Raw genomic sequence first — 23,370 nt, 5'->3', positions numbered from 1 at the left:
TGCAGAGTCTCTCTCCTCTTTGAAGACCCCTAAAAAAACCTGTCTCCATTTTAGCCCTCAAGTCCTCATACTTGTGCGGATAGAAATGTCACCAACGGCACCAGAGCTTACAGGCACACACACGCACACACACACACACACACACACACACACACACACACTCTTACCCACACACAAACACGTCTATTCCATCTTGGAGTTTCTGATGTGGAGATGTCTGGACCTCAAGGAAATCACACCCCTTCTTCTCCTTACCTATCTCTCTCCTCTACAGATGCAATCTCAGCGCCAGCGAATTAAATTTCAATGAAAAAATTATATGAAATTGAAAATGCAAGATAATCAAAAGTTCAATAAAAAGCAATGAAAAGTTTAATGAGAGTAGAAAAGGGGGGTTATCTGAAACACATCAAAGTGAGCGCTCGGGAGCAGCACCACCAGCGAATGGGAAGTAGTGCCACTGCTGTCATATCTGCTGTGCCAACAGAGCATCCTCTCCTCTGTCTCTGTCTCTCTCTGTGTTGCCTGGACTGCTACTGTAAAGCAAGTGGAGCAGAATGATGCACTGCAATGCTTCTCCCGGCCCCTTGTGCACACCATCCAACATGCACACACACACACACACACACACACACGCACACATATTTTATTGCTAACACTTGTACAGGCTCTCATGCTTCCTATACACTATCCAAAAACACATACTTGCACATTGAACAAACATGGCATGTATATGTCAGCATATATGGACTCATTCACGCACACATCCAATACAGCTCTCATTTTAGCCATCATTCCTATCAGTAATAATTGTACTTACCACGTCAGTTGTAGAGATCTGGGAAGGCAGCAACATTGTTAATGTCCAACAAGCAGTCAAATGATCATACAGGTTTTAAACAAATCCCCAGTTTAGAAAAATCCATTTGTAGGAGAAAACAAAAAGCACCAGGGTGCCCCTGTAGCTCACTTGGTAGACCGCATGATTTCCTAGTTCAGCCCTTGACTTACTATACTTACAGTACATGCACATAGTTTTTCTTTGCAATGTGGGATTATTAACAAAGCTTTAGGTATGCTCAGTTGAAGTTTCATCTTAAAATAAAGTGGTTCAGATAATCTGGATTGACTTGTTTTAGGGCTCCAACTAATGTTTATTTTCATTTTCTATTAATCTGTCAATTACTTTTATGATAATCAATTGGACTTTTTGCCTTGAGAAAATAGTGTAAAAAATGCCCATCACAATGACATTGACATCTAATTACCTGTTTTATCTGACCAATAATCAAAAAACCTATATATGCAGTTTACAATGATACAGAACAGTAGCTAGAACCAACAAATGTTTGGGCTTTTTCCCTGAGACGTGACTTAAATGATTAGAAACCTGTTGACAGTGTTCTGTTGACTGTAAGGATAAAAGTAATGATTATTTTCACGACTGATTATTATGTTATTATTATAATTTTCCAGATTAATTACTCATTTTGTCAGCAAATTATCAGAGAATACTGAAAAATACCACTTTACATTTTCTCATAGTCAAAGCAATGTTTTAAAATTATTAATTAATTAACACATGTTGTTTGATTTTCTCTGTTCAGTTTCTCATTTTCAGTAAAATGAGAAAATGATCACATTTGAAAATCTGGAACCAGAGAATATTTTTTGTCTTGAAATATTGCTTAAAAGATTGATTGATTAATTGATTGATTGATTGATTGATTGATGGATTGATTATTATTAATTATGTATATGTCAATCAACTAATCCATTAATTGTTTCAGCACTGGATTGTTTGCAACCAGTTCTGCTCGTTTTTCATGCTCTGTCGGACTTGCCATAGTGTTACCAAAGTTTATCAGTTTGTTGCCTACAGTGTTTTCCTAATCGAATGAAATGATGGTCCAAACCACAAAATCACAACCCAAATTGCAATAAACAAGGATTTTCCAGCACCAGTGTGTAGACTTTAGTGACATCTAGAGGTACACTTGTAGATTGCAACCAATTGAATACCACTTGCCTCACCCTCCCCTCCCAAGCATGTAGGAGAAACTATGGTGGCGACAAAACTCACAAAAAATGCAAAAGATCCTCTCTGGAGCCAAGGTTTTGTCTGTTCTGGGGTGCTGTAGAAACATGGTGGTTTAGCATGGCAGACTCTGTGGAAGAGGACCGGCACACTCCGTAACTGTAAACAGCTCATTCTATGGATAGCTTTACACTGTGAAGCTTTCATGCAACTTTAGTTGGTTGAAAATAAGTTGCAGTTGAGTTGCATGGTGTAAAGCCCTCTGCAGCACACTTGAAATGTGTTTGAAACTTGGCAGAACTGAACTTTGCAAAACTCTTTTCATGCAGCAGCCAATCAAATATATATATCTATAAATATATATATATGATAATGTGCCAGATGTCGCCTTGCTATATTCCAAACTTTTCAACCAATTTCAACTGATTGATTTCAACTTGATAACAGCTTATCACCAAAATGAACAAATCAACAAAACAGTCATTATTTTAAAAAATCACCAAAATAGCTTGTTAATTTTAGTGACATTCACTGTTAAATTGTCTTGCATGAGACTTATTATTTTTGAACTGCTTCATGTAGCTGTCATGTTGTGTGGAAATCATGTTTCATGCAATTTGCAATGTGCAAAAGTTTTGCCATGCAAAGCCAGCCTAAAAAAACAAAAACACATCAATGAAAACATACTACGCTAAATCTTACACATGACACTTGTAGTCTTCTGTTACCGTCAATGAAACGGTGGAGATAGAAACAGATTTGCTCGGTGTGTGTGTGTGTGTGTAAGAATGTGTGTGCTTCATATCCACTCCTGCTTATTCTGGTTGTTTGCTGAAGCAGTGGATTAATTAGTTTTTGTTTACATGTAGCCCTCCCAAACTCATCCGATATGCATCCCAGCTAATTAGCTGCTAGCGCTAAAAGAGGACATAATATTATCATATTAGCTTGTTGGCTAAGCACCCATTTCATGTGTGCAATATACTGTATCTACATGTGGATATCACACCCCCAAAACACACAGGTGGGATTAGCTCTAAATCCAGAGGCCAACGGCACGTTTTGTAGCACATGCCATCAACACTCACATGAGTCAACATCTTCAGTGTTTCTCTATCTAGGACACTTTTCGCTACCGCTGCACACACACACACACACACACACACACACACATACACACTCTTTACTTCACGACAATCGCTGTTGCTGTCTCGTCTCCTCCCTCCCGGTCTCTCACGTCTCTCTAACCCTGAGTGAAAGGGCCAGAGAGGAAGTCAAATGGTTGATGTGTGAATGCCAATAAACTGATGTCTCTCACTCTCCCCTCCCCTTGCCCTTGCAATTCCCCACTGGAGACCCCCTTTGCTTGTATAATGGTACCTGCTTCCCTTTTTCCGCTTTCCCATCCACCTTCCTCAAGAGGGAGACGCGCTGAAAGAGTGAGAGATCCGTGAGGGACGGGGGAAAGGGTGGTTTTACAGACGGAGCAAGAGAAAGAGAAAATAAAGAGACAGACGGGAGAGTGTGAGATGTGTGTGTTTGATAGCACCTGTATTCGCTTTTCCGCCTCCCTTGTTCCCAGCGGACGCCTGTCACCATGGACTCACTGGACTGTTTTATCGCTCTCCCATGGCTCTCCCGCCCCCCCCCCCCTTCGTCTTTCCACTGGCTCTCTTTTCTCTCTGTTTCTTTATCTCTCCTAGGGTCTTTTAAAGATGTGTGTGTCTGCGTATGTGTGGGTGTTCATGTCTGAAAATGAGGAGGTGAATTCTTAAGAGCATAAAGGAATGTGAGCCTGAGACAAAATAAGTATTGTTTCACAGGAGAACATTTCATCTATGTGAGCCAAGTCTTCGCCATTTGGTTAATATTTTTGGATTTAAAAACTGTTCTGCATGGCTGGATGTGACCCAGCAGACATTATCTGATAAAACTCTAATTTCTTCTCAATCCCTCAAGCACAAGTTTTCCAACTCAAAGATAAGACTGTTGCTTAAAAAAAAAAGAGTGGGGGAAAAAAGAAAGAAACAGGTTCGGGGGTGTAGACACATGGTGATTGCAATCAGCTAATTAGCTTAGCTTGATTTTGAGAACATCTGTGATGGATTTTTCCATCACAACATCCTTTTTAAAAGAGAATGTTTGAAAAACAAAAAGGTGGTTAAAAAGTGTGGACTACAAGTTTGGAAATATAGTTTTTATTCACAGTTTTTTTTTTAAATTGCTAACAAGCATTGGTCAATACTGAAGGCACCTTTTCAAAAGTCTTCATACAGTCTGCTTTACCAACATGCATCTTGGTCAAACAGTAAATCTCACCTCCGAAAGTCACTCAAACCAACAAAAGACTTCATACAAGTATATGCAAAATAAGCTTGCTCAGCCAAAAGACAGGCAGGAATTCTTAATCAGAAACAAGCAACAACATGGAACGTTACATATATGATGAACTTTTTTCACATAAATAAGTATTTAATTATAGAAAAGGAATGACATGTTTTCACTTTATTGACTGTACTAAAGTCTACTTAACAAGAATAAATCAAAAATGCTTTGTTATCCTGTATTTTTTCTATATCTGTGCATATAGACCTAGTGATTTACTTGTCAAAAATAAAACGTTGAAACAAAAAGGAAATTCCTGGAATTCCAGGGCTGCAATTCAGTAATAATTACCCTTACAAAAATCAACATGTATAGTATAATCACTCATACTGTACAGTTTAAGTTACTCTAAGATAAGATAGCTCTATAGTCAAAATGTCATTTGGAGCAAGCCTATAGATGCCTGAGAATAAAGACTACAAAAAAATAGACACATTCGTAGACACTATACAATATAAAATAGAAAAATAGATAAGAATGAAATTCTATATGCACAGTAAGATGACAGATATTGCACTTTTTACAACAGATATTACACTTTTCTGACATTATGGCATGTGATATTGCATGTCTGATATTACATAGAATATATATTGTACTTCAGTGATATTAAATAGAAAAGATATTGCATATTGATGTTTCATATTACTGTATACTTTTCCCATTGCCTGCCTGGTAATGAGACAAGACTATGTAAAGACACATCACCTGTGTACTCTTAGCTGAAATTGCAGTCCACTGTGTTTGAAATGATTATTATACTGCATTTCATTTTATGATACATATTCTGCTCAGATTTTCTATATATTACACTGATGTTACTGCAGAAATGAAGAAAATGATCCATCCTTCTGTTTTAATGTGTTTTTAACAGTTTTGAAAACAGTGTTAGCATTTGAAAAATGTGCTGCAGATATATAGTGTTCAGCAGGCGATGGAGTATGAATGAGAAAAGAGATCTGGGATTTTGAAAATATGGTTATTGAACGCGTTTGGTGTAAAAGCCATGAAAAATGATTCACAGCTTGGTCCACATAGAGTGTTTCACTGACTGTGTGAGGAGTTTTGAAAAATGTGACTACACTTGACCAATGCATGTTAGCATTTAAAAAAAACTGTCACAGCTTCTGTTGTTTTTTTGCCTTTGTTATGTCTGCATGGGAATGCCACATTTGCATCGCTAACATTTTTTGTTGTCATGATTTATCAACATGATAAATGAACAGCCACTGCATTCTCACTGTTGCATCCCACTGACTGCTGTCTCCAGTAGTTATGGCGCAGCAACATTATTTGTACTATGAATGGATTTGCATTAATTTCCACATTAGCATCGTTGACTGGAAGTGATAAAAGTGTTAGTATTGGCTTCCTCCATGTGACCTCTGTGTTTTCTACTGCTGCCCCAGGCTATGGTGGAGACTGTGAATAATTTGCTGCAGCCACGAGCCCAGGCAGCGTGGAGAGAGCTGCCCACCAGCGAGCAGCTGCACTCGGCCACTCTGCTACTCGACACTGTGGAGACCGGGGCTTTCATGTTAGCTGACAACCTCCTCAAGACTGACACCGTGCAGGAGACCACTGACAACATCCGTGAGTACATTTTTTTGGTTCCTTCCGTCACCGTCCGTCCTCCAAACTCAGTTGGACCCTGCAACTGTCAAGGAGCCTGTTGAGATGCCCTCAAGCAAGGCACTTAGCCTCCATTTGCTGTGCTGAAACTGCACAGAGGCCAAGTGTTGAAGGCGGCGGCCGTAGTGTGGCATTGTAGGACAGTGAAGAATGGCTCGACTGAACAAAAGGACTTTTACATTGTGTTGACTTTACCTGAAGCCCAACAACAAAAGAAAGACATTTCTAGAATGTGTCCAATGTGTTTTAGTAAAAAATAAGGTTCTTAGATTTCAAGATTTCACAGTTTTTTCTGTCTTTTACAGATCTTAAAACAACACAAACCAGCTCAGGCTGCTAAAGATCTAAGAATATGATGTAATATCCAAGTAAGAGGACACGCTGACAGCAGACATTACTGAACCTCTCCGCCTCAGATCTATGTTTTATAATACAAACGAGAAACAAAGTATTCCATCTAACATCAAAGTTTGTCAAAAAGTAACATCATCCTTCATGTGTGTAATGACACACACACACACACACACACACACACACACACGTTCTGTACATGTGAATGGACATGAATAGACGTAAACGGAAGTAGAGCAGAATAATGCTAGTGGGATAAAACATATGCAAGATCAGTTTGTAGGTTGTGCACGTGAATCTGAGCTGCAAGGTGAACTAAACAGCATCGGGACCATGACTGGCTGGTCTGCATGATAAATACATTACAGTAATAGAATAATAAAATGTTACAGGAATATAAAATGCTTTGATAATAAAGCAGTGTTGCCATTAAACTTGTTGGACAGGTAGCCAATGATACTTAATATAAAGATCTTGCATATTAAATAAATATATAGAACAACACTATTTGTTTACAGCATTATGGGCAAGCATATTGTGTGTTTGTACACAGCATAGGCAGAGATTCCAGGGCAGAAGGGGGAAATGACACCAATGACACAGAGTTAATAATAGAAAAAATAAGTAATGAAAGCAATCAAGACAATAAAACACATTTAGAATCGTGACCAGTCTTCATTTTCACTGCATTGAATTACAGGTCACTATTTATCTTACGAGTACAGAAGAACCAGTGAAACAATGTCCAATTTTATTTAAATTTTTTATTTCAGTTTATTTCAATTGTATGATAAAGAGTGGCAAGTGCAAACTGAATTAATAGTATCACATAAACACATTAATTTAAGGGAATGTGTTGAGTTATTTAACAATATTTTTACTGAAACTCAGCCTCTGCCCTGCTGCCAGTGTACTGGGTGCTCCTCTGTCCTTGACTGTAAATGACACAATAGCTACTGCTACAATACTTACTGCAAAGCTTTCCATTAGTAGGTATTAATGTGAGTGAACAAATGACCCATTTGTGGTAAAATATTATCAAAACATTTTACACTGAATACCAGTCGGGCTCTGTAAATGTCCATATCGAAACAAAAAAAGAAAAGAAAAAAATAATTTGTCAGAGATATGAATATAAATAACTTTACTGCCAAGTGCACATGTGTAATGAGATTCATGATCAACTATTTGTGCAAAAATTCAACATATCTGTTCTGCATTCAAAAGACAATATGTGCACGCTACATGTATTCACAGCTATTATGTAGAGCAGCCTTGTATAGCTGTCAAAAAGAGGTCATGATGAAGAGGTCCAGGTTGGTGTATGAGAGGGTTTGAAGGGTCAAATCCACAGAGACTCATCCTCATCTAACAAAATGCATGGGGAAAAAAAACATAATAAAACAGAACTGCCCTTGAGGCCTTTGAGGCAGGGATGAATTGTTTGCCAGAGACAATAATTTTTATTTATTTATTTTTTCCGTATTTCCTTCCCTCCACTTGTAGGCGGAATTGACAAAGCAGAACAAAGCTAGTTATTATGGCGTTGTGCACATCAGTCTCCTCTCCTCTCTCTTTCTCCTCCTTCCATCATCTCCTCTCATCTTCCCTCACTGATCCCCTCATCACTGGGCCGTAGAATAAGGCAGAGATACTGGAGAGCGAAAAACCCTCTTTGCTTTCCATGCCTTTGGAGGATGATATATCAGTGAGCCTCCGTTTCATCTACGCCCAGACTGGCGAGTTGCACGCACTTATGTTTCCCTTGATTATCTTCCTGTTTACTCCCCTTTTTGATTTGATGTTTCAAAATTTCCTACACATCATCTCCCCATTACTGGGATTCACTGGGCTTGTGTGTTACACAGTCCGAGATGAAAAGTGGTAGAGGAGGAGCAGAAGAGAGAAAACTGAGGGTGATGAGTAAAGAAGAGCACTGGATGAGTGCATGCTTGAGGGTGATGGTTGTGGTGGAATGTCAAATGATGCTGTGAGGGTTGTTTTTGTTCACTTTCACATCAATAAGCAATGAAATCACTGCTATTTAAAGGGATAGTTCGGATTATTTGAAGTGGGGTTGTATGAGGTTCTCATCCATAGCCAGTTTATTAAAGCTACTAAAAGGACCTTAAATATTTTGTTGATTTTGGAGGACCTTGGGGACAAATGTACAGTAACAACCAAATTATCTAATAAAAATATCCTCCTGCTTCTTTTTAACTGGCTTAAGTACGACTCATGGTTACTCTGCCTGTGAAAATGTAAACACAGGCTCCTTCCATTTGATTTAAAGGGGAATCCGAACCAGTGGCAGGCATTAACTCTATACAACTGTATAGAAATAGCCATGCCCATGATCTCATTAACTTTGGTATGTCATACAGAGACATCATTTTAAAATACTGAGACTGTTTCATAACCAGTTAAAAACTCCTTGTAGTAGCTTTAACTATAGTAGATGTCTGGTGGCACGTCCCCAGTTTGGAGAAGAGGATAGAGGAGTCCCAGCACAGAAGCTATGTAATGACCTGCAGTGGACAAGGTCAGCAGTAAAAGGCTTTTAGCCACTTAAAAAAGGTCCACCTGAAAAACAAATCAGTACCACTTTAAGTGTACTCTATTTTTAGAATGTTTTCACTGCTTTACTTTGTGGTCTGACTGTTGTCAAATATTGCCCTCTCCAACCCAACCAAACTCCATAGCCTTTTAAAACACTGAAAACACACAGCAGCCCAAACAAATTGAGGCAAGGATAGGTCAGCAGCTCCGTGTTCTGAGAGGTAAAATACCTGATTTTTCTTATGGAGGTTGATTGTTGTTTGTGGAGAGCAATATTTGACTTGTATAAACACGGTTTCCAGTTGGGAAATATAACAGAAAATATAACGTGCACTTTAACTGATATTGATTTGGTTATTAGGTGGCTATAATATGTTTGGTTGCTGACTCTGTCCACAGCAGCATTGCTTAGCTTTCATGCTGGTGCTCTGCTTCTCCAGATTGGGGCTGTGCTGACCTCCATCTACTGGAGGTGATGTATAGTTAATGGATAAGTACCTCATACAACCCTACATCAAATAATCCAAGCTATCCCTTTAAGTCACACGACATAGTTCTAGTATTTTATGCCATTTTCTAATGGCAGACACACAGTGGAGACGGACTTGCACCAAGTCAGTCCTCACATGACTTTGTCTTGTCCTCACTCGAGTTTAAGCACAACCGTTCATTCCTAACAAACTGCCATCCTACACAACCTTATGTAATTTCACACTCGTATCTCCTCCGATTTCTCTTCCTCCTGAACGCACCACATAAATATGGTTACATAAACAGTCATCGGGATGTAGGCTACCACATCTCTGAAGAACTTAAAACAGGAAATCTTTTTTTTTTTTTTTGGTGCAAAATTTTGTCTCTGCATTCCTTCTCCTTTTTGTGCCGTTAATCTTCCCTCCCAGCTAATCCAGTGGGCAGATCCACTGTGATTATCTCTTCCCTTTATTCATAACTGGCCCGATACCGCCTCTCATCTCTTTTTCTCTTCTTCTTCCATCCTCACTCTCTGTCTCCTCCCTCTCTACTCTCCTCATTGCACTTTTTAAGCCCCCCCCCTCCACCTTTTTTTCTCCTTTTTCTTAACAAGTCTTTCAGAGGATAGTGAGCGACAGGAATAAATTATTTGAATGACGCATTTTAAAGAAGCCACTGCAGCTACTGTAGGTGATATTATTGTGTTAGATTGTGTGTGCGAGTGTGCGGCGGTGCAGTATTAGGCAGATGAATAAATAGTGTTATTATTAGAACCAAAACAGTGATTTGAAGGGATAACACAGCGGTAACAGCGTGTGTGTGTGATAACGATAATGAACAAGTGTGTTTCTTAGGAGGAGGATTGTCATGACAAGGATGCTTTAATTAGATTAGACTCAGCGTGTTTTGATACCCCGCCGCTGTGTGTGGGTGTGGATGTGTGTGTGCACATATGTGCATGTGTGTATACAGTAGGTGTGTGTGCTTTGCTTGAATCTTTAGTTTTGGCAAGTGAGGAACATCTAACCAGTGTTTCTCTCTCTTTCTGCCAGTATTTGCATATCAGTGTCTGTGTTTACGTCTGCCTGCCTCCATTTCCTCTCCCAGACCTCAGTATCTCGTGCCTTTGTGCCCTATCTTTTGTACTCTGTTAGAGAACATAGTCTTCTCTCCACCTATCGCCACTCCAGCCCTCTCCCCTCAACGTATCTGCACGTTTCCCATCTCTCATCCTTTTGCTACCCATTTTCTTTTTTCTTCCCTCTTTCCAGCACTTCTCCCTGACCTCCTTCCCTTTCACCCTCTTCTCCCACTCCTCCTCCTCCTCCTCCTCATCCTCCTCCTCCACTCTCATTTCCATCTTAGCATGTCCTTGTGTTGTTTATTTGATCAGGGAGCTGTTTTCACCATGAAAGCAGTGTCTAAATCACCAAATCACTCAGAAGCACAAGATAGCGATACACCAAAGGTATAATTAGTCCTTAATTAGAAACTTTATCTAATACATTACACGGCGGTAATCGGGAACGTGCTAACGAACCTGGATGGTGAAATTAGATTCCCACAATACAAGAGAGAGAGGCTGGATTATCTACCTCGATGTGTCGGACCAGTTGCCTGGAGACATTGTTGCCTTTTTTAGTATAAAAAAAAAAATCCACATTATTTCACTTTGATGAGTGTCAGCCTTTTTTTCTTTTTTTTTTTTGTACTTTCTTCGTTTAGAAGAAATTGCTTCAGGATTCATGCCTGTGTTCTGCACTTAGTGAGAAAACATGGTTATTACAAGAGGCTGCAAAACAAGCCTGATGTAACGTGCCATGCTATGACTTGACATTAGGGTGTGTGTGTGTGTGTTTGTTTGTATGTGTGCTCCAGAGCTGGAAGTGGCCAGGCTGAGTACGGATGGGAACCTGGCAGACCTGACGTTCCCTCAGTCAGAGCTACATGGAAACTCCATCCAGCTGTCAGCCAGCACTCTCAAACAGCACGGCAGAAACGGTAGAGAAAAAAATCTCATATTCTCTCTCCATGACCTCTTGTTCTCTCTGTCTAACCCACATGCAGTGTTTTTTCCCCTCTCACTGTCTCTCGTGTCTATTTCTGGTTTAAGCCAACACAGTTATCAAGTGCACCTCCTTCATGTTCTCATGTGTCTTCTTACAGGTGAGATCAGGATGGCCTTCGTCCTGTACAGGAACCTGGGTTCCTACCTGTCCACAGAGAATGCAAGCGTGAGACTGAGCAGCGAGGCCGTCTACCCTAATTACTCTGTTATCGTCAACTCCCCGGTCATCACGGCATCCATTAACAAGGAGAGCAATAAGGTGTACCTGTCTGAACCTGTGGTCTTCACTGTCAAACACCTGCAGGTAAGAGAGGTGCAAGGTGATGACTTCTTTTCTGTAAACAATAAAGGAATTACTTGCTGTGAGATAATGGAGCAGAAATAGAGGTTAAAGACTGACGATGTTCTATATTTTTCTTTCTTATGTCGACAAATCCCATTAAAAAAAGACCAAAACCAACAATTAGCCGAACCTACTCACTAATGCTGGGTTCCAACAAAGTCGGATGTCAGAATATCCCAGTTGAAACGTCCCACTTCTGACCTTGAAGCATTTCAGGTACATGATGTCAAATCTAAATGAAAACCTGTCTGACCATTAAAAACTGACCTTCTTTAGAGAGAGTACACACAATTGAACTCTCAACAGTGCGGCCTTCTTGTATATATAAACAAAACAGAAGAGGAAAAATGAAGTAACAGACATGATTATTTATTTTATTTTACAGCACTGATATATTTGGAAATTTATCTTCTCCTATCTAAAAATATATATTTATTTTCCTCCTCACATTTTTGTTATTTTAAGATGAAACTCTCAAACTGTGGTCCAGGGACCAACACGGGTCCTTAGTGTGTTGTCGGAGGTCCCCAACAAAAAGAGGAACAAAATACTTTAATCAAATTTAATTAAATTATTTTGAAGGTGGAACAAGAGCAGATACAGGTTTGGCAGTTTTCATTGATTGTAATTATCAGTGATTGACCATGAAGACTCAAATAAAGACATTAGAGGTGATTCCTTAAAATCTTTTAAAATTATGTCTCTACTTTGGGGGTACTTGACATGAAAAAGTTTGGAAATGCCTGTGTTAAGATACCTAAATATTCCACACAGCAGTCATCAACTATACAGTAGTATGTATTATTTTAATTGCAGGCAGAAGTACTTTAAATTGCCTGTTAGTTGATTGTTTATCATTTACAATGTGTGCTTCCATTGGTGCTGCTATTATTGTGTCACGTCAGACAAGTTTACAAGTACAGAGCTCAGACTTTTTTTGAGCAGCAGGTGAGACATTTGTCTGGAACAAATATGGTAAATATTGTCAGAGCTTGAAATACTAATAATCCTCTGTACCCTAGACCGCCATTGTCGTTCAACAATTTCAGGAAAACACAAACAAGCCGCACTGTTGTGCTGGATGACACGTTGCTTTATTAGAATGAACATGAGCGCTGTAGTTTACTGTGATTCATTTCTGCATATTACCGTTCTGGTGCTATAAACACCTACTAGAGCACCAAAATAGGTGTTAATCCGCAGCTGAAAATAGTTTCCAGCAAATGCAGTATTTTCTCCCTTTTGAGTCGTGTTTGCTAAAATCTACTGTGCCCAGCTGTTTTGGGGGATTTTTAAGCCTTTTTAGATCACTTATTTTTTTTATTGCAACAGTAACAAATCACATATAGTACAACAGATTGCTCCTTACACTCTGCCTCTTAACCCCCACCTCAAACCTATAAATCAAAAAGCTCTGGACATTACCGTAGAACACGTATAAACGACCAACGGTTCCTTGAGAACAGAATGTTCAAGATATTTGTGATTTGTTTTTAAAGATTTTTCGTCTCTGTTAGGAACGATTGGGTTTGGGCCTGAGTGCTACAGACAGGCTGGGGAAGCTGGAAAGCATTGAAAAATTGACTAATGCATTTTTGGTTTTGGTCTTATTGTGGGATTTGTAGACAATAAGAAAAAAAAAATAGAATGATGACCCTATCCATGTAAATGGAAATAAGCAGAGCTGTAGATTTGAGACTGTCAGATTCAAAAGTAAAAACATTCAAGTCTCAGTTTTGACCTGGTAAAAAAAAAATCGGGACAGGCATAGCCACAGGCCAGCTATTAGGAATTATAGACAGGGGAACAAAATTTTCCAAATTGGGCTGTTCATCCACATCCACTCTAGCATGAGCAGGATGCAACATAATAGTCTTAAAAGGGCAGTGCAGCAGTTTTTTTCTTCTAGTCAAGGAAACATTAAGGTTAAGCTAGCAGAAGTTTTATTTGCTAGTCTGTCTACCTCCTCACCATTGCCATGTTCAGCACTGTACCTGGCTTTTATCTTTTGAGAACCTAACTTTTTGGCGAGGCATTTTGCTTAGCTTTTTAGTTCACCTTACATTAGCTGTACATGTGTGTTCGGACTAGCGAATAGGGTTGTAGATCACAGGTTTCATCATGATACGATATTATATCGATTTGGACAACGATATGATATTTGCTGGTTTCACAAAGTCTGCTGTCGGGGGCCTGTGATCGATAACAGACGATGTCCATGTAACACATTCAGTTACATTTCTGTAATATGTGCCAACGACCACAGGAATTTCAAAATAAAGGCGTATCTAAAACATGACGAAATAGATCAATATTTTCACTTTGCATCGATCATATTGATTCATTGATCATTCAATCCTTGTATTGTTCCAGATCGATGCATTGTTACACCCCTACTAGTGCTTTGATTGCATCATTTTCAAACTAACAGTGGGGGTTGGGGCATCAGATGACAAGTCCAATATTTTTTTAATGATAACAAGAAATCACGTTGATCTTATTTGAGGATCAACCATAGACCTTATGTGAATTTGCCCCTGGGTCATCCGTACCTTTTGACTTGAGTATAAGTTTTAGGCTTAAGTATTGGAAGCCCTTGGTCATAGTTATGTAAAAAAGTTAATTCAAGAGGTAAATATTAAAATGCTGTGTCATTTATTCTAAGAGTCTTGCAATTTGCTCATCAAGACTTGCTTCGACAAAACGTGACTCGATTGACGTCAGCTAGCTCCAAATAACATCTGAACAGCTCTGGTATTAACGATAATTACACACTGAATTAGAGCATAATTCCACATTGCTTCACACTGTATGAATTGTGGTGCTCGATGCAACACTATTATGCTGTGTTGCTCATTCATCAAGCAAATGCTGATCCAGTTGGTGATCCAGCTTGTTGGCAGGAAAGAGATCCTCAATGTCTCACTTGCTCATTTTGAGAGTAACTTTACAAACCCAACACACACAGCTCCATCAGTTTACACAACACAAGCAGCTCCTACACTCCAGAATCTCACACAACAAGCACGGACACAGCACTGTCACCTCCTGCCACGGCTCTGTGTTTATTTGTTGCTGCACTCTCGCATTCTGTCCCTTCTGTTTGTTGTTTTGTTGTGTGTACTTGACTCCCTCTCTGTGTTTCTTCCTCTCCATCCCTTTCTCGACCAATTCCTCCCACCATTTTTCTCACTTTTTTTTGGCTCTCCCACCACTCCATGTTTCTGCCTCCCACCTCCCCATGACTAAGTATCTGTTCTCTGTCTTCCTGCTCCCCCCCCCTCCCCTCCTCCTTTTTGTCCCTCTCCTTCTCTTGGTTTTTCTCACTCACTCTGTCTCTCTTCTCTTCCTCCTCCTCCTCCTCCTCCTCCTCCTCCCTTGCCCCCAGCATTCGGAAGAGAACTTCAATCCCAACTGTTCATTCTGGAGCTACTCCAAGCGCACCATGACGGGATTCTGGTCTACACAGGACTGTCGTCTGCTGGCCACCAATCGCACGCATACCAGCTGCTCCTGCACACACCTCACCAGTTTTGCAGTGCTCATGGCCCATGTGGAGGTCAAGGTAGGCATTTATTCTCCTGTGCCTGCCAGGAGGGGGATGGGCAAGATCAAAGGGTCAGTTGTTCATCATTTGATTAGCAGTGGCTGGCGGGGCTGGTCAACTGATTCTGAAAAGAGGGGGGGGAGAAGAGAAGGAGTCCGTAACATCTGGAACATAGATCACACCTCTCCAGACTCTCCAGTGTTGAATAATCACACTTGGCAGCAGAAATTTTACAATTGATTCGTCAAGCCAGATGATGACATCGGGTTGACAAAAAATATGCACTTCAGATATTCAGTCAATAAGGTGTTTTCACGGTCTGTCATCAATCCGGAAGCCATATTGGAGGTACTGAATGTAAACAATGCAACCAAACTCACAGCTGTTCCTGTTCATTGTTGCTCGCACTGTGAACATTTGGTATTTCAGTAGTCGCTGAAGTAATGTAATGTTTTGACGGGGTCTCGTTCGGCTTTCTGCTTCGATGATGGCAGTGTATTTTTGTGGGTTACAGCAACTTGAACTTACACTCTGTTCCCTTAACTTGCAATTCTTATTACAATCAAAGCGCATCACTCAGGATTCTCTTGCTGTTGTGCATCTGACGTCATGCCCTCCACATCTTTTTCAGATTTTTCCCCCTGCAGTGTAGCCACCATTTTCGTTTGGTGACTTGAAAGAGAAAAAAAGAAAAAATCTATTTTGTGATCAAATAATGCATTATGTTAGAGATAAAATGCTCCACTTGAAATGGATAAATTGTGTTTTTTTTTTATGTGTTTTCATAAACTCTGAATCAAATTAGCTATTATTAATTCAAGCTACATTAGTAATGTATCATAATTGTATTTAAAAAACTGAAATAACACCAAGGAACAGTATTTCACATTTGGGTAAAGCAAATAATTGAGTTGTAAAATTGGAAACATTTTAGTTGACTTGCTTCAAATTTAAGTTGCTTTAATGCAAAATGTTGATTTGAAAGCAGATTTTTATCTGTATAGTATCTGGCCTAAATCAATTGTTTTCCTCTAATTTGTCAACTTGATATGAAAAAAACAAATTTTATGTTAATAATTGATTTTTTTAAGTTGGTTCAAAAATTCTCTTTTTCAGTGCAAAACGGTCTTGATTTTTTTGTCAACCAAATAAACTTGTAATAATGACAAACTAGTTTCTCAGTTGCTTGGCACTAAAATAAGTAACCCTGTGTGACTAAAGACTAAATATGGTACGATACAGAAATGGCTGTAAAAAATTAAAAAGGGTTATATCAAGTAATTTGTACTATCGGATTCAAAACAATCTCAATTTCAAAATAATGCGCTGATCCAGTGTAAATCTTATACTAAGCATATCAAAAGAAAATTAAACTTATGTCTGATTTTTCATATTTTAAAAGAAAATCGACTCTATCTACCATTGTTATTTTGTCATGTGTACCCACACGTCTTGACAATTTCCACAGCAAATTTTGTGTTTCAAATTTGTTGAAGCGGTATGTTTTAATTCTTTGTATATGACAGATCAGCATTTTGATCAAAAAATTTGTATTAATAACAAAATTTTCTATTACTTGATTTCCTACAAAATCTTTTTCCAAAATCTAAAGATCAGTTGACCAGCTGCCTTGGCTTTCATAATGCAACTGTCATTGATGAAGTGATACTACGCCTCTCTCACCATCCGCACACCATCTGGTTGTAGATTTCCAAACTTTTGTAACATTTAAGGTCTACAGCTGCGTGTGGGAGAACAAACAAGGTAGTTCACTATGTCGGGTCATTTCAAGACGAAGGAGCCAGCTCGTACTGATCCTCACTACCTATTAACCTTAGTTTCTCGAAATGTTGCACCCTTTCCTGCTGACCAAGCCGTTCTCTGTAGCTTTTAGCAGCTTCTGCCTGTTTTACACAGCCTAATACTGGCTTAAATTAAATATTCCACATGTATTCCATTCTGTTGGTTACATCCCAGTGCCTCCAACATGGCCGTGCATCCGGGTTCACAGTCCAAACTGTGACGTATGCAAAATGTTCTGGATGACCAAAGCAGATTCATTTTAATTTACCAGACAAATCTGACACAAAGCTCCTGGTCCTATTTTACTGTAAAAATGATATTTGAAGGATCGAAAAGTGTACTGTAAGTGGCTCATTTATTTTGATATCCATGAGCCATAGTGGGCGGTGGATAAAACCCTCATTGTCCCGCTGTGTGTGTGGGATAAGTACTTTTTGTCTCCCTCTTTTGTTACGTTAAGACCAAGTTCCTCCTTGCAAATCGGCTCTTGTAACTCCGGATATTGTGTGACACCCAGTCGCTCCCTCTGGGCCAGAGGATGTGTGTTACTTCTAAAGGGGTCATGGTCAGAGCTAGCTTGGCAGCCCTTTGTGAACACAGTGCGAGGGTTTGAGCAGTAGATCCATCACAGCAGTGCTATGTTGAACATTGCTCTGCCTGCCAGGTTGCAGGACACTGATGGATAGAGCCAGCACACCTGTGCAACGCAGCGTGACGCTGTGGCCCTGAACGCTCAGCGACACACACATCAGTCAGGGGAGGGGGGGGGTATGCGTCTGTTCCTTCAGTACGTTTCATGTTATAGCACCATGACTCATGTATGTTTTTTACCAACATAGCTAAAAATAGTAAACATCTATTAAATCATCCGCTCAAGCTTGTCTGTCTGTTCCCGCAGAAAGCAGACAGCATGCACGACCTGCTCCTGGACGTCATCACATGGGTGGGCATCCTGTTGTCGCTGGTCTGCCTACTCATCTGCATCTTCACCTTTTGCTTCTTCCGCGGACTGCAGAGCGACCGCAACACCATTCACAAGAACCTCTGCATCAGCCTCTTCATCGCTGAGTCACTCTTCCTGGTCGGGATCAACAGGGCCGATCAGCCGGTAAGAAGGGCGGGATTTACTTTGTATGTGTGCAGGGGTGCAGATCTCATTGCAGTTTAGGTGGGGACAGTGGTCTTTTGATTGCAGTTTGTGCAATCTTATGTGAACTTTTACTATGAATTGGGAGAAGTAGAAAACAAGTTGGTTTTAGTTCCACTTCCTCTGTTACTTTATGCTATCTAGAAGGTTTATTATGAGAAGGGAGGTCAGCTCAGTTTATGTGAATTATTCACGTTAAAATACCTTTTGCTCCCGGCTGTGTGTTAGACTGGCTGTTAAACCAAGCTCCATTCTAAAAGCAGGTGTTTTATTGTAGGGCCATATTTATTTCACAGTAAAAACTTTAGTTACACCATCACTAAGGCACTTTTCTGATTCACTTTGATCTACAGGCACAATCGGCACACATGCCATTTACTCAATAATGTCATTAACTGACCTGTGATGGAATATTTGCCACAGACATACACCACACATTTATACACAGTTCATACCAAAAAACCTTTATGTGTTTGTGTTTTTTTCAGAAGTGGAGTCAGCTTCTATTAAATATGTTGTTATAGTTTATATTAAATAGATTTTCAGTTACAGAATTTGTTTTGAAATGATGTATTGGGGGAGATGACTTCATATTTTTTAGATGTTGGGGTGGACAGTTCCCCTCCATCCCCTTCCCCAGGTTCTGCAAGTATGAGTATGTGAGTGAGTGTATAATATAGAGCATGTGTGATAAATAATGCCAATAAAAACAAATATTTTGCACACAGGCTACGTTTCAAAATGTGGCTTTTTATTCATGCTGCGTTGGCCCATGCAGGCTTGGCATAGCTGTCCACTGACCAATACCACTGATCATACTGCATTGTTGGCAGAGTAAATTGTGAAATGTTTACTAACTTGCTGTCAGTGGTTGACCACATTGCCGCTACATGAATAAGAAACAGCAGATTTGGTGCGTGCAGCGTTCCCGGAATAAATGGAAAACAGAAGTTTCTCTGGGTGGCTGTTAAACAAACCATATCTGTGTGTTCAAACCAGCCTGGATTACTCAACTTCTTTCTCATAATTGTGAAAGGAAAAAAAACATCAAAAACAGAATTTACTGGCATTGTTTTTACTGCAAATGCTCAGTTTTCCATGACAGCATTAATACACTGAGTGCTACAACTGTCCTCAGATTAATTGTATTACATTTGTGACAATTCAGAAATCATTGCCAACCAAGGCAGAAAAGGAGACAAAAACATGGTATAACATCAAGCTACCACCACGGTTAAGTTGTCACATTTCCTGAAAACCATAACAGGTTCTTCAGCTTGTTCTCATAAGAAAAACACTTTTAGTTTGTGGTAGAACCTTTTATAAAGTTTCCACTTGAAACCCTTTAAATGGATTCTTCCTAGAAGCCAATGTGAAGGTTTATATTTAAGAACCACCTGTGAAAAGTTTCACCCAGAACCGTCTGAGAGTTTCTAAAGGAGAACCATTCTATGGTGTAATGGTTCCACCCACAACCCTCTCTGGGGTTCTATCAGAATCATTCCACCTTCTAAGGGTGCTAACAAGACCCTACTCAGGGGGTTCCACTAAGAACCCCTTTTATTTTCAGAGCGTTTTATTTAAAACCCACCCAGTGGGTTCTACAGAGAACCCTGTTACATTTTAAGGGTTTAATCTAGAATGCACCCACGGGGTTCTACCAGGAACTCTTTTATGTTAGGGTACAAAGAACCCTTCATGAAAAGGTTCCTCAAGGAATTCAACAATCCTCTCTGGGTTTCGGTCGAGAATCCTTCCACCTTGTAAGGGTGCTAACAAGAACCCGTCCAGGGGTTCTATTGAAAACTATATTATGGTACAAAGAATGTTTGACAAAACTCTTTCTTTCCTCCTAAAAGTGTTCTTTCGTGTTCAGAAGGAACACTTCAGTCCTTAAGGAAGAATCTGTTTGGAAGCCTAATTTCTAAGAGTTTGTGCATGAAAGCTTGTAGTTGCAACTGAAATGATTTAAAAGGCACAAAATGCATATTATATGGCTGTGGCTTATTAGATGATGTATTGGAGCTTATTTTTTCTTTTAGCTTTGTCTTAGCTTAGCTGATTTTTATGCTATCCTTCAGTCTTCAGCTGCTTTTTTTAGTCATTTCCCCCCCTCAGGCAACAGTAGCTGCATTCTGTCTCTTCCCTCACCAGGGGATCCTGCTGGATGTTTGTGAAACAATAAAACTTTCACAAACAAAACCCATATGAGCCAGGAGAGTGAATATGGGTTCAACCTGCTTTTGGCCAATCCTATTAAGAGTGCTGTCAGGTAGTTTCACACAGGACCAGAGCGAGCACACGTTGCTAAACTGTAGAATTACCTTGTATAAATCCAGGCCTGTGTGGTTAACAGAATTGCGGACTCTCATATATTTTCTTTGAAAGTGATGTTGAAAAACTCACTCTGGATATTGATCTTGAAAGTGCTGGCAAAGTGCCGTCACTTATTCTTTTTCTGGTGTTCTAAAAAACAGTTGATGCTTTTCAATCTATCATTTTCAAGTGTCTCTGAGATTGAGAAGAGCAGAATTTATGCTTGTGACTGTGCTGCCAATATATAATGAAACAAACAACAATATATTTACATAATTTATGAATTCAGTTGTAATTTTAGAAAAACTTGTTGATATTAAACTTGAGTATTACTTACCATATTGTAAAAGACTCCTGCGCAGGGTCAGGCCGGGTCTGATGATGCATGGTGATATTCAGAGCAACCTTGGAGTTTATTCTTGATCATTGTGTCAGTGTGAATTGGCTTTGTGTCATTGCGTGCATGAAAATGTCAGGTAACACACTGTAAAATGCCCCTTATTCTTCAGAGACAGCTATCTATTTAAATGAAACCTGTTCATGAATGTAACTTGCTTTACATCTCTGTGGTCATGGCAATTATTACTGATGGCTAACCTCTCAAGAGCCTCTGCTAATATCAGTGATGCCTTCTACAGAGCAGGTTGTCTCACTCAAGTGGACTCTACTGGCTGTAATGTTGACAAACGTACACATTAAAAATTCTGGGTTAAAATTGATCCACTGTTGGGTCAATATGGCACCAACACAATACTGGGTTAATTTTATCCAATACCAATGGGTAGAAAACTGCCCAATATTATTTTCCAATATCCATCCATCCATCCAATAACCCATCACTAATGTAACTCTGGATCATAACACACTACTGATACTGGGTAAAGTTGACCCAGTAGCCTATTAGTGCTGTATTGACCCCACACTGTCAGTTGTGACCTTTTAGTGTGTGATGCTAGAAGTGGTGCTATTCTCTGTAGTCACTGAGGCTTGTCCAAAAAGATCTAAAGTAACTTTGTTAGTTGTTAAAGCCTAATTGGTAATTTACTGTTTTATACTTTACCATACTACACTACCCAGACCTGACCATGCATGTGTATGCATGTGTGTGTGAGTGCATGACATACTTGTGTCTGTCAGATGCGGTGTTGAAGTCAGTTTTAGCTACACTACAAAGTTAGGATAAATTTTTTGCAAGGGGTAGCTCAGCTGTAGAGCGTGTGCCTCTGCAGCAGCTGTGGGTTCGATTCCTGTCATAAATTGCAAGGGAAAACTCGTATGGCCATTTTCAAAGGGGTCCCTTGAATTTCCTCTTCACAGACATGCCCACTTTGTGTTAATCCCAGTGGTTTTGGGAAAAAAAAAAACATGCAGTCCTTACATGCAGAATATGTGTTATTTTTGCCTGTTCTAAAAATGGTATATTTGAATATTCATGGGTACTGGGGTCCTTAAATAGTATTGGAATTGCATAAATTGGATATAATGGGAAAACCGAGACTGGTTCAATAAACCCAGTTGTATTCATGTGTGATGATGTCAGTCCCCATAGTAGTAGTTTTCTTTAAGTGGATCTTAAAAAAAACTTAGACCATACTATGGAAAGACAAACTTTGCACACATCTAGATCAAAAAACTCTCACTATACTTTACTAAACAAAAAAAACGTCAAAACCTTGCAAATCACTGCAGGTTGCTTCTGGCAGTTGTGGCATTGCATCTACATCTGCACTCTACATAGTGCACTCTTCTAGTTTACATGTAGAATAGAGATTTGCATTTTCAGTACAGTTTCTCAACTGCAGCCGCCCTGGCAACACAAATAAGAAACTGTTCGGCTCCCAGAGAGTGTGGAGAGTTTTTAACATCATCAACCTCCAATTTGTGAAACAGTATCTATATATCAGCAAACTAACCAATTCCAAGCTCCATCCCTGATGATGCACAGTGCAGTTTTGGCTCAATCATCAGGGTCCACATGGTCTGCATTCCAATCACAGCCCATGCTGTATAATCCATATGGTCTGCATTCAATATGCCAGTCATGGATTAGGAATTTAAACCTCACTTGGATGCAACCACTTACACAAAAAATGTATGCATCAGATTCTGAGATGACACAGTTTCCATTAATTCCAGTGGGCAAGGTCATCCAAATATAATCAGCATATGCTGTAAGAAACAATGACGTGTGTGTGTCAAATTGTATAATAAGTATGTAAACAAAGCAGTTATGGACATGGTAGACATCTCTGTGCTAGGTAAACTGTGTTTTCTTTGTCTGTGAGCTGTTTGAATCATTACAAAGTGTATGTCTGTGGGGGAGGGACTGCTCAGGGCTGTATCCTTTATCTTCTCCATAGTATTCAAGAAGCCTTAGTGCAGCCTCGGGCCTTTGCATCCCGCTGAGCGCTCAATGAGAAAACATTCTTATTGCAAATGAAGAAACAAAACAAATTTGATAGGATGTGTTTTGAAATTGTGGTGTGTGTATTTTCTCTTTGTGTGTGTGTGTGTGTGTGTTTGTGTGGGAGGGATCATGTTTCTTTGTATGTATGTGCGCTGCCATATTTGTGTGTGTGCAGTTCTCCTGTTAATTACTGGTGACTATTTGTGACCTCCATTAACATCCTCAGCGTCACTTAGCTCGCAGCCGGTTAAGCCAGTAATTCCAGCAGGAAAACTAAATGACTTTGCATAAGCAGCCGCT

At 39.6% G+C, this 23,370-nt stretch overlaps 1 protein-coding gene across 8 annotated transcripts in view; it reads left to right on the top strand.

Moving 5' to 3' along the window:
- Nucleotides 1-23,370, top strand: part of adgrl3.1 (adhesion G protein-coupled receptor L3.1) — a 168,201-nt gene that overhangs the window by 116,582 nt on the left and 28,249 nt on the right. For all 8 annotated transcript variants that reach the window (XM_084715465.1, XM_084715469.1, XM_084715462.1 and 5 more), the window contains 5 exons: nucleotides 5,833-6,016; nucleotides 11,318-11,440; nucleotides 11,606-11,811; nucleotides 15,239-15,415; nucleotides 18,099-18,308. In XM_084715465.1, coding sequence (XP_084571591.1) covers nucleotides 5,833-6,016; nucleotides 11,318-11,440; nucleotides 11,606-11,811; nucleotides 15,239-15,415; nucleotides 18,099-18,308 — 900 coding nt within the window. The remainder of the gene's footprint in view (nucleotides 1-5,832; nucleotides 6,017-11,317; nucleotides 11,441-11,605; nucleotides 11,812-15,238; nucleotides 15,416-18,098; nucleotides 18,309-23,370) is intronic.

The sequence above is a fragment of the Lutjanus erythropterus genome, chromosome 3 (genome assembly GCF_056507025.1).
Source record: "Lutjanus erythropterus isolate fLutEry1 chromosome 3, fLutEry1.hap2, whole genome shotgun sequence".
Classification (NCBI taxonomy): domain Eukaryota; kingdom Metazoa; phylum Chordata; class Actinopteri; order Lutjaniformes; family Lutjanidae; genus Lutjanus; species Lutjanus erythropterus.
Note: the sequence above shows the minus strand (reverse complement) of the source record. Positions and strands in the feature narration are given on the sequence as shown.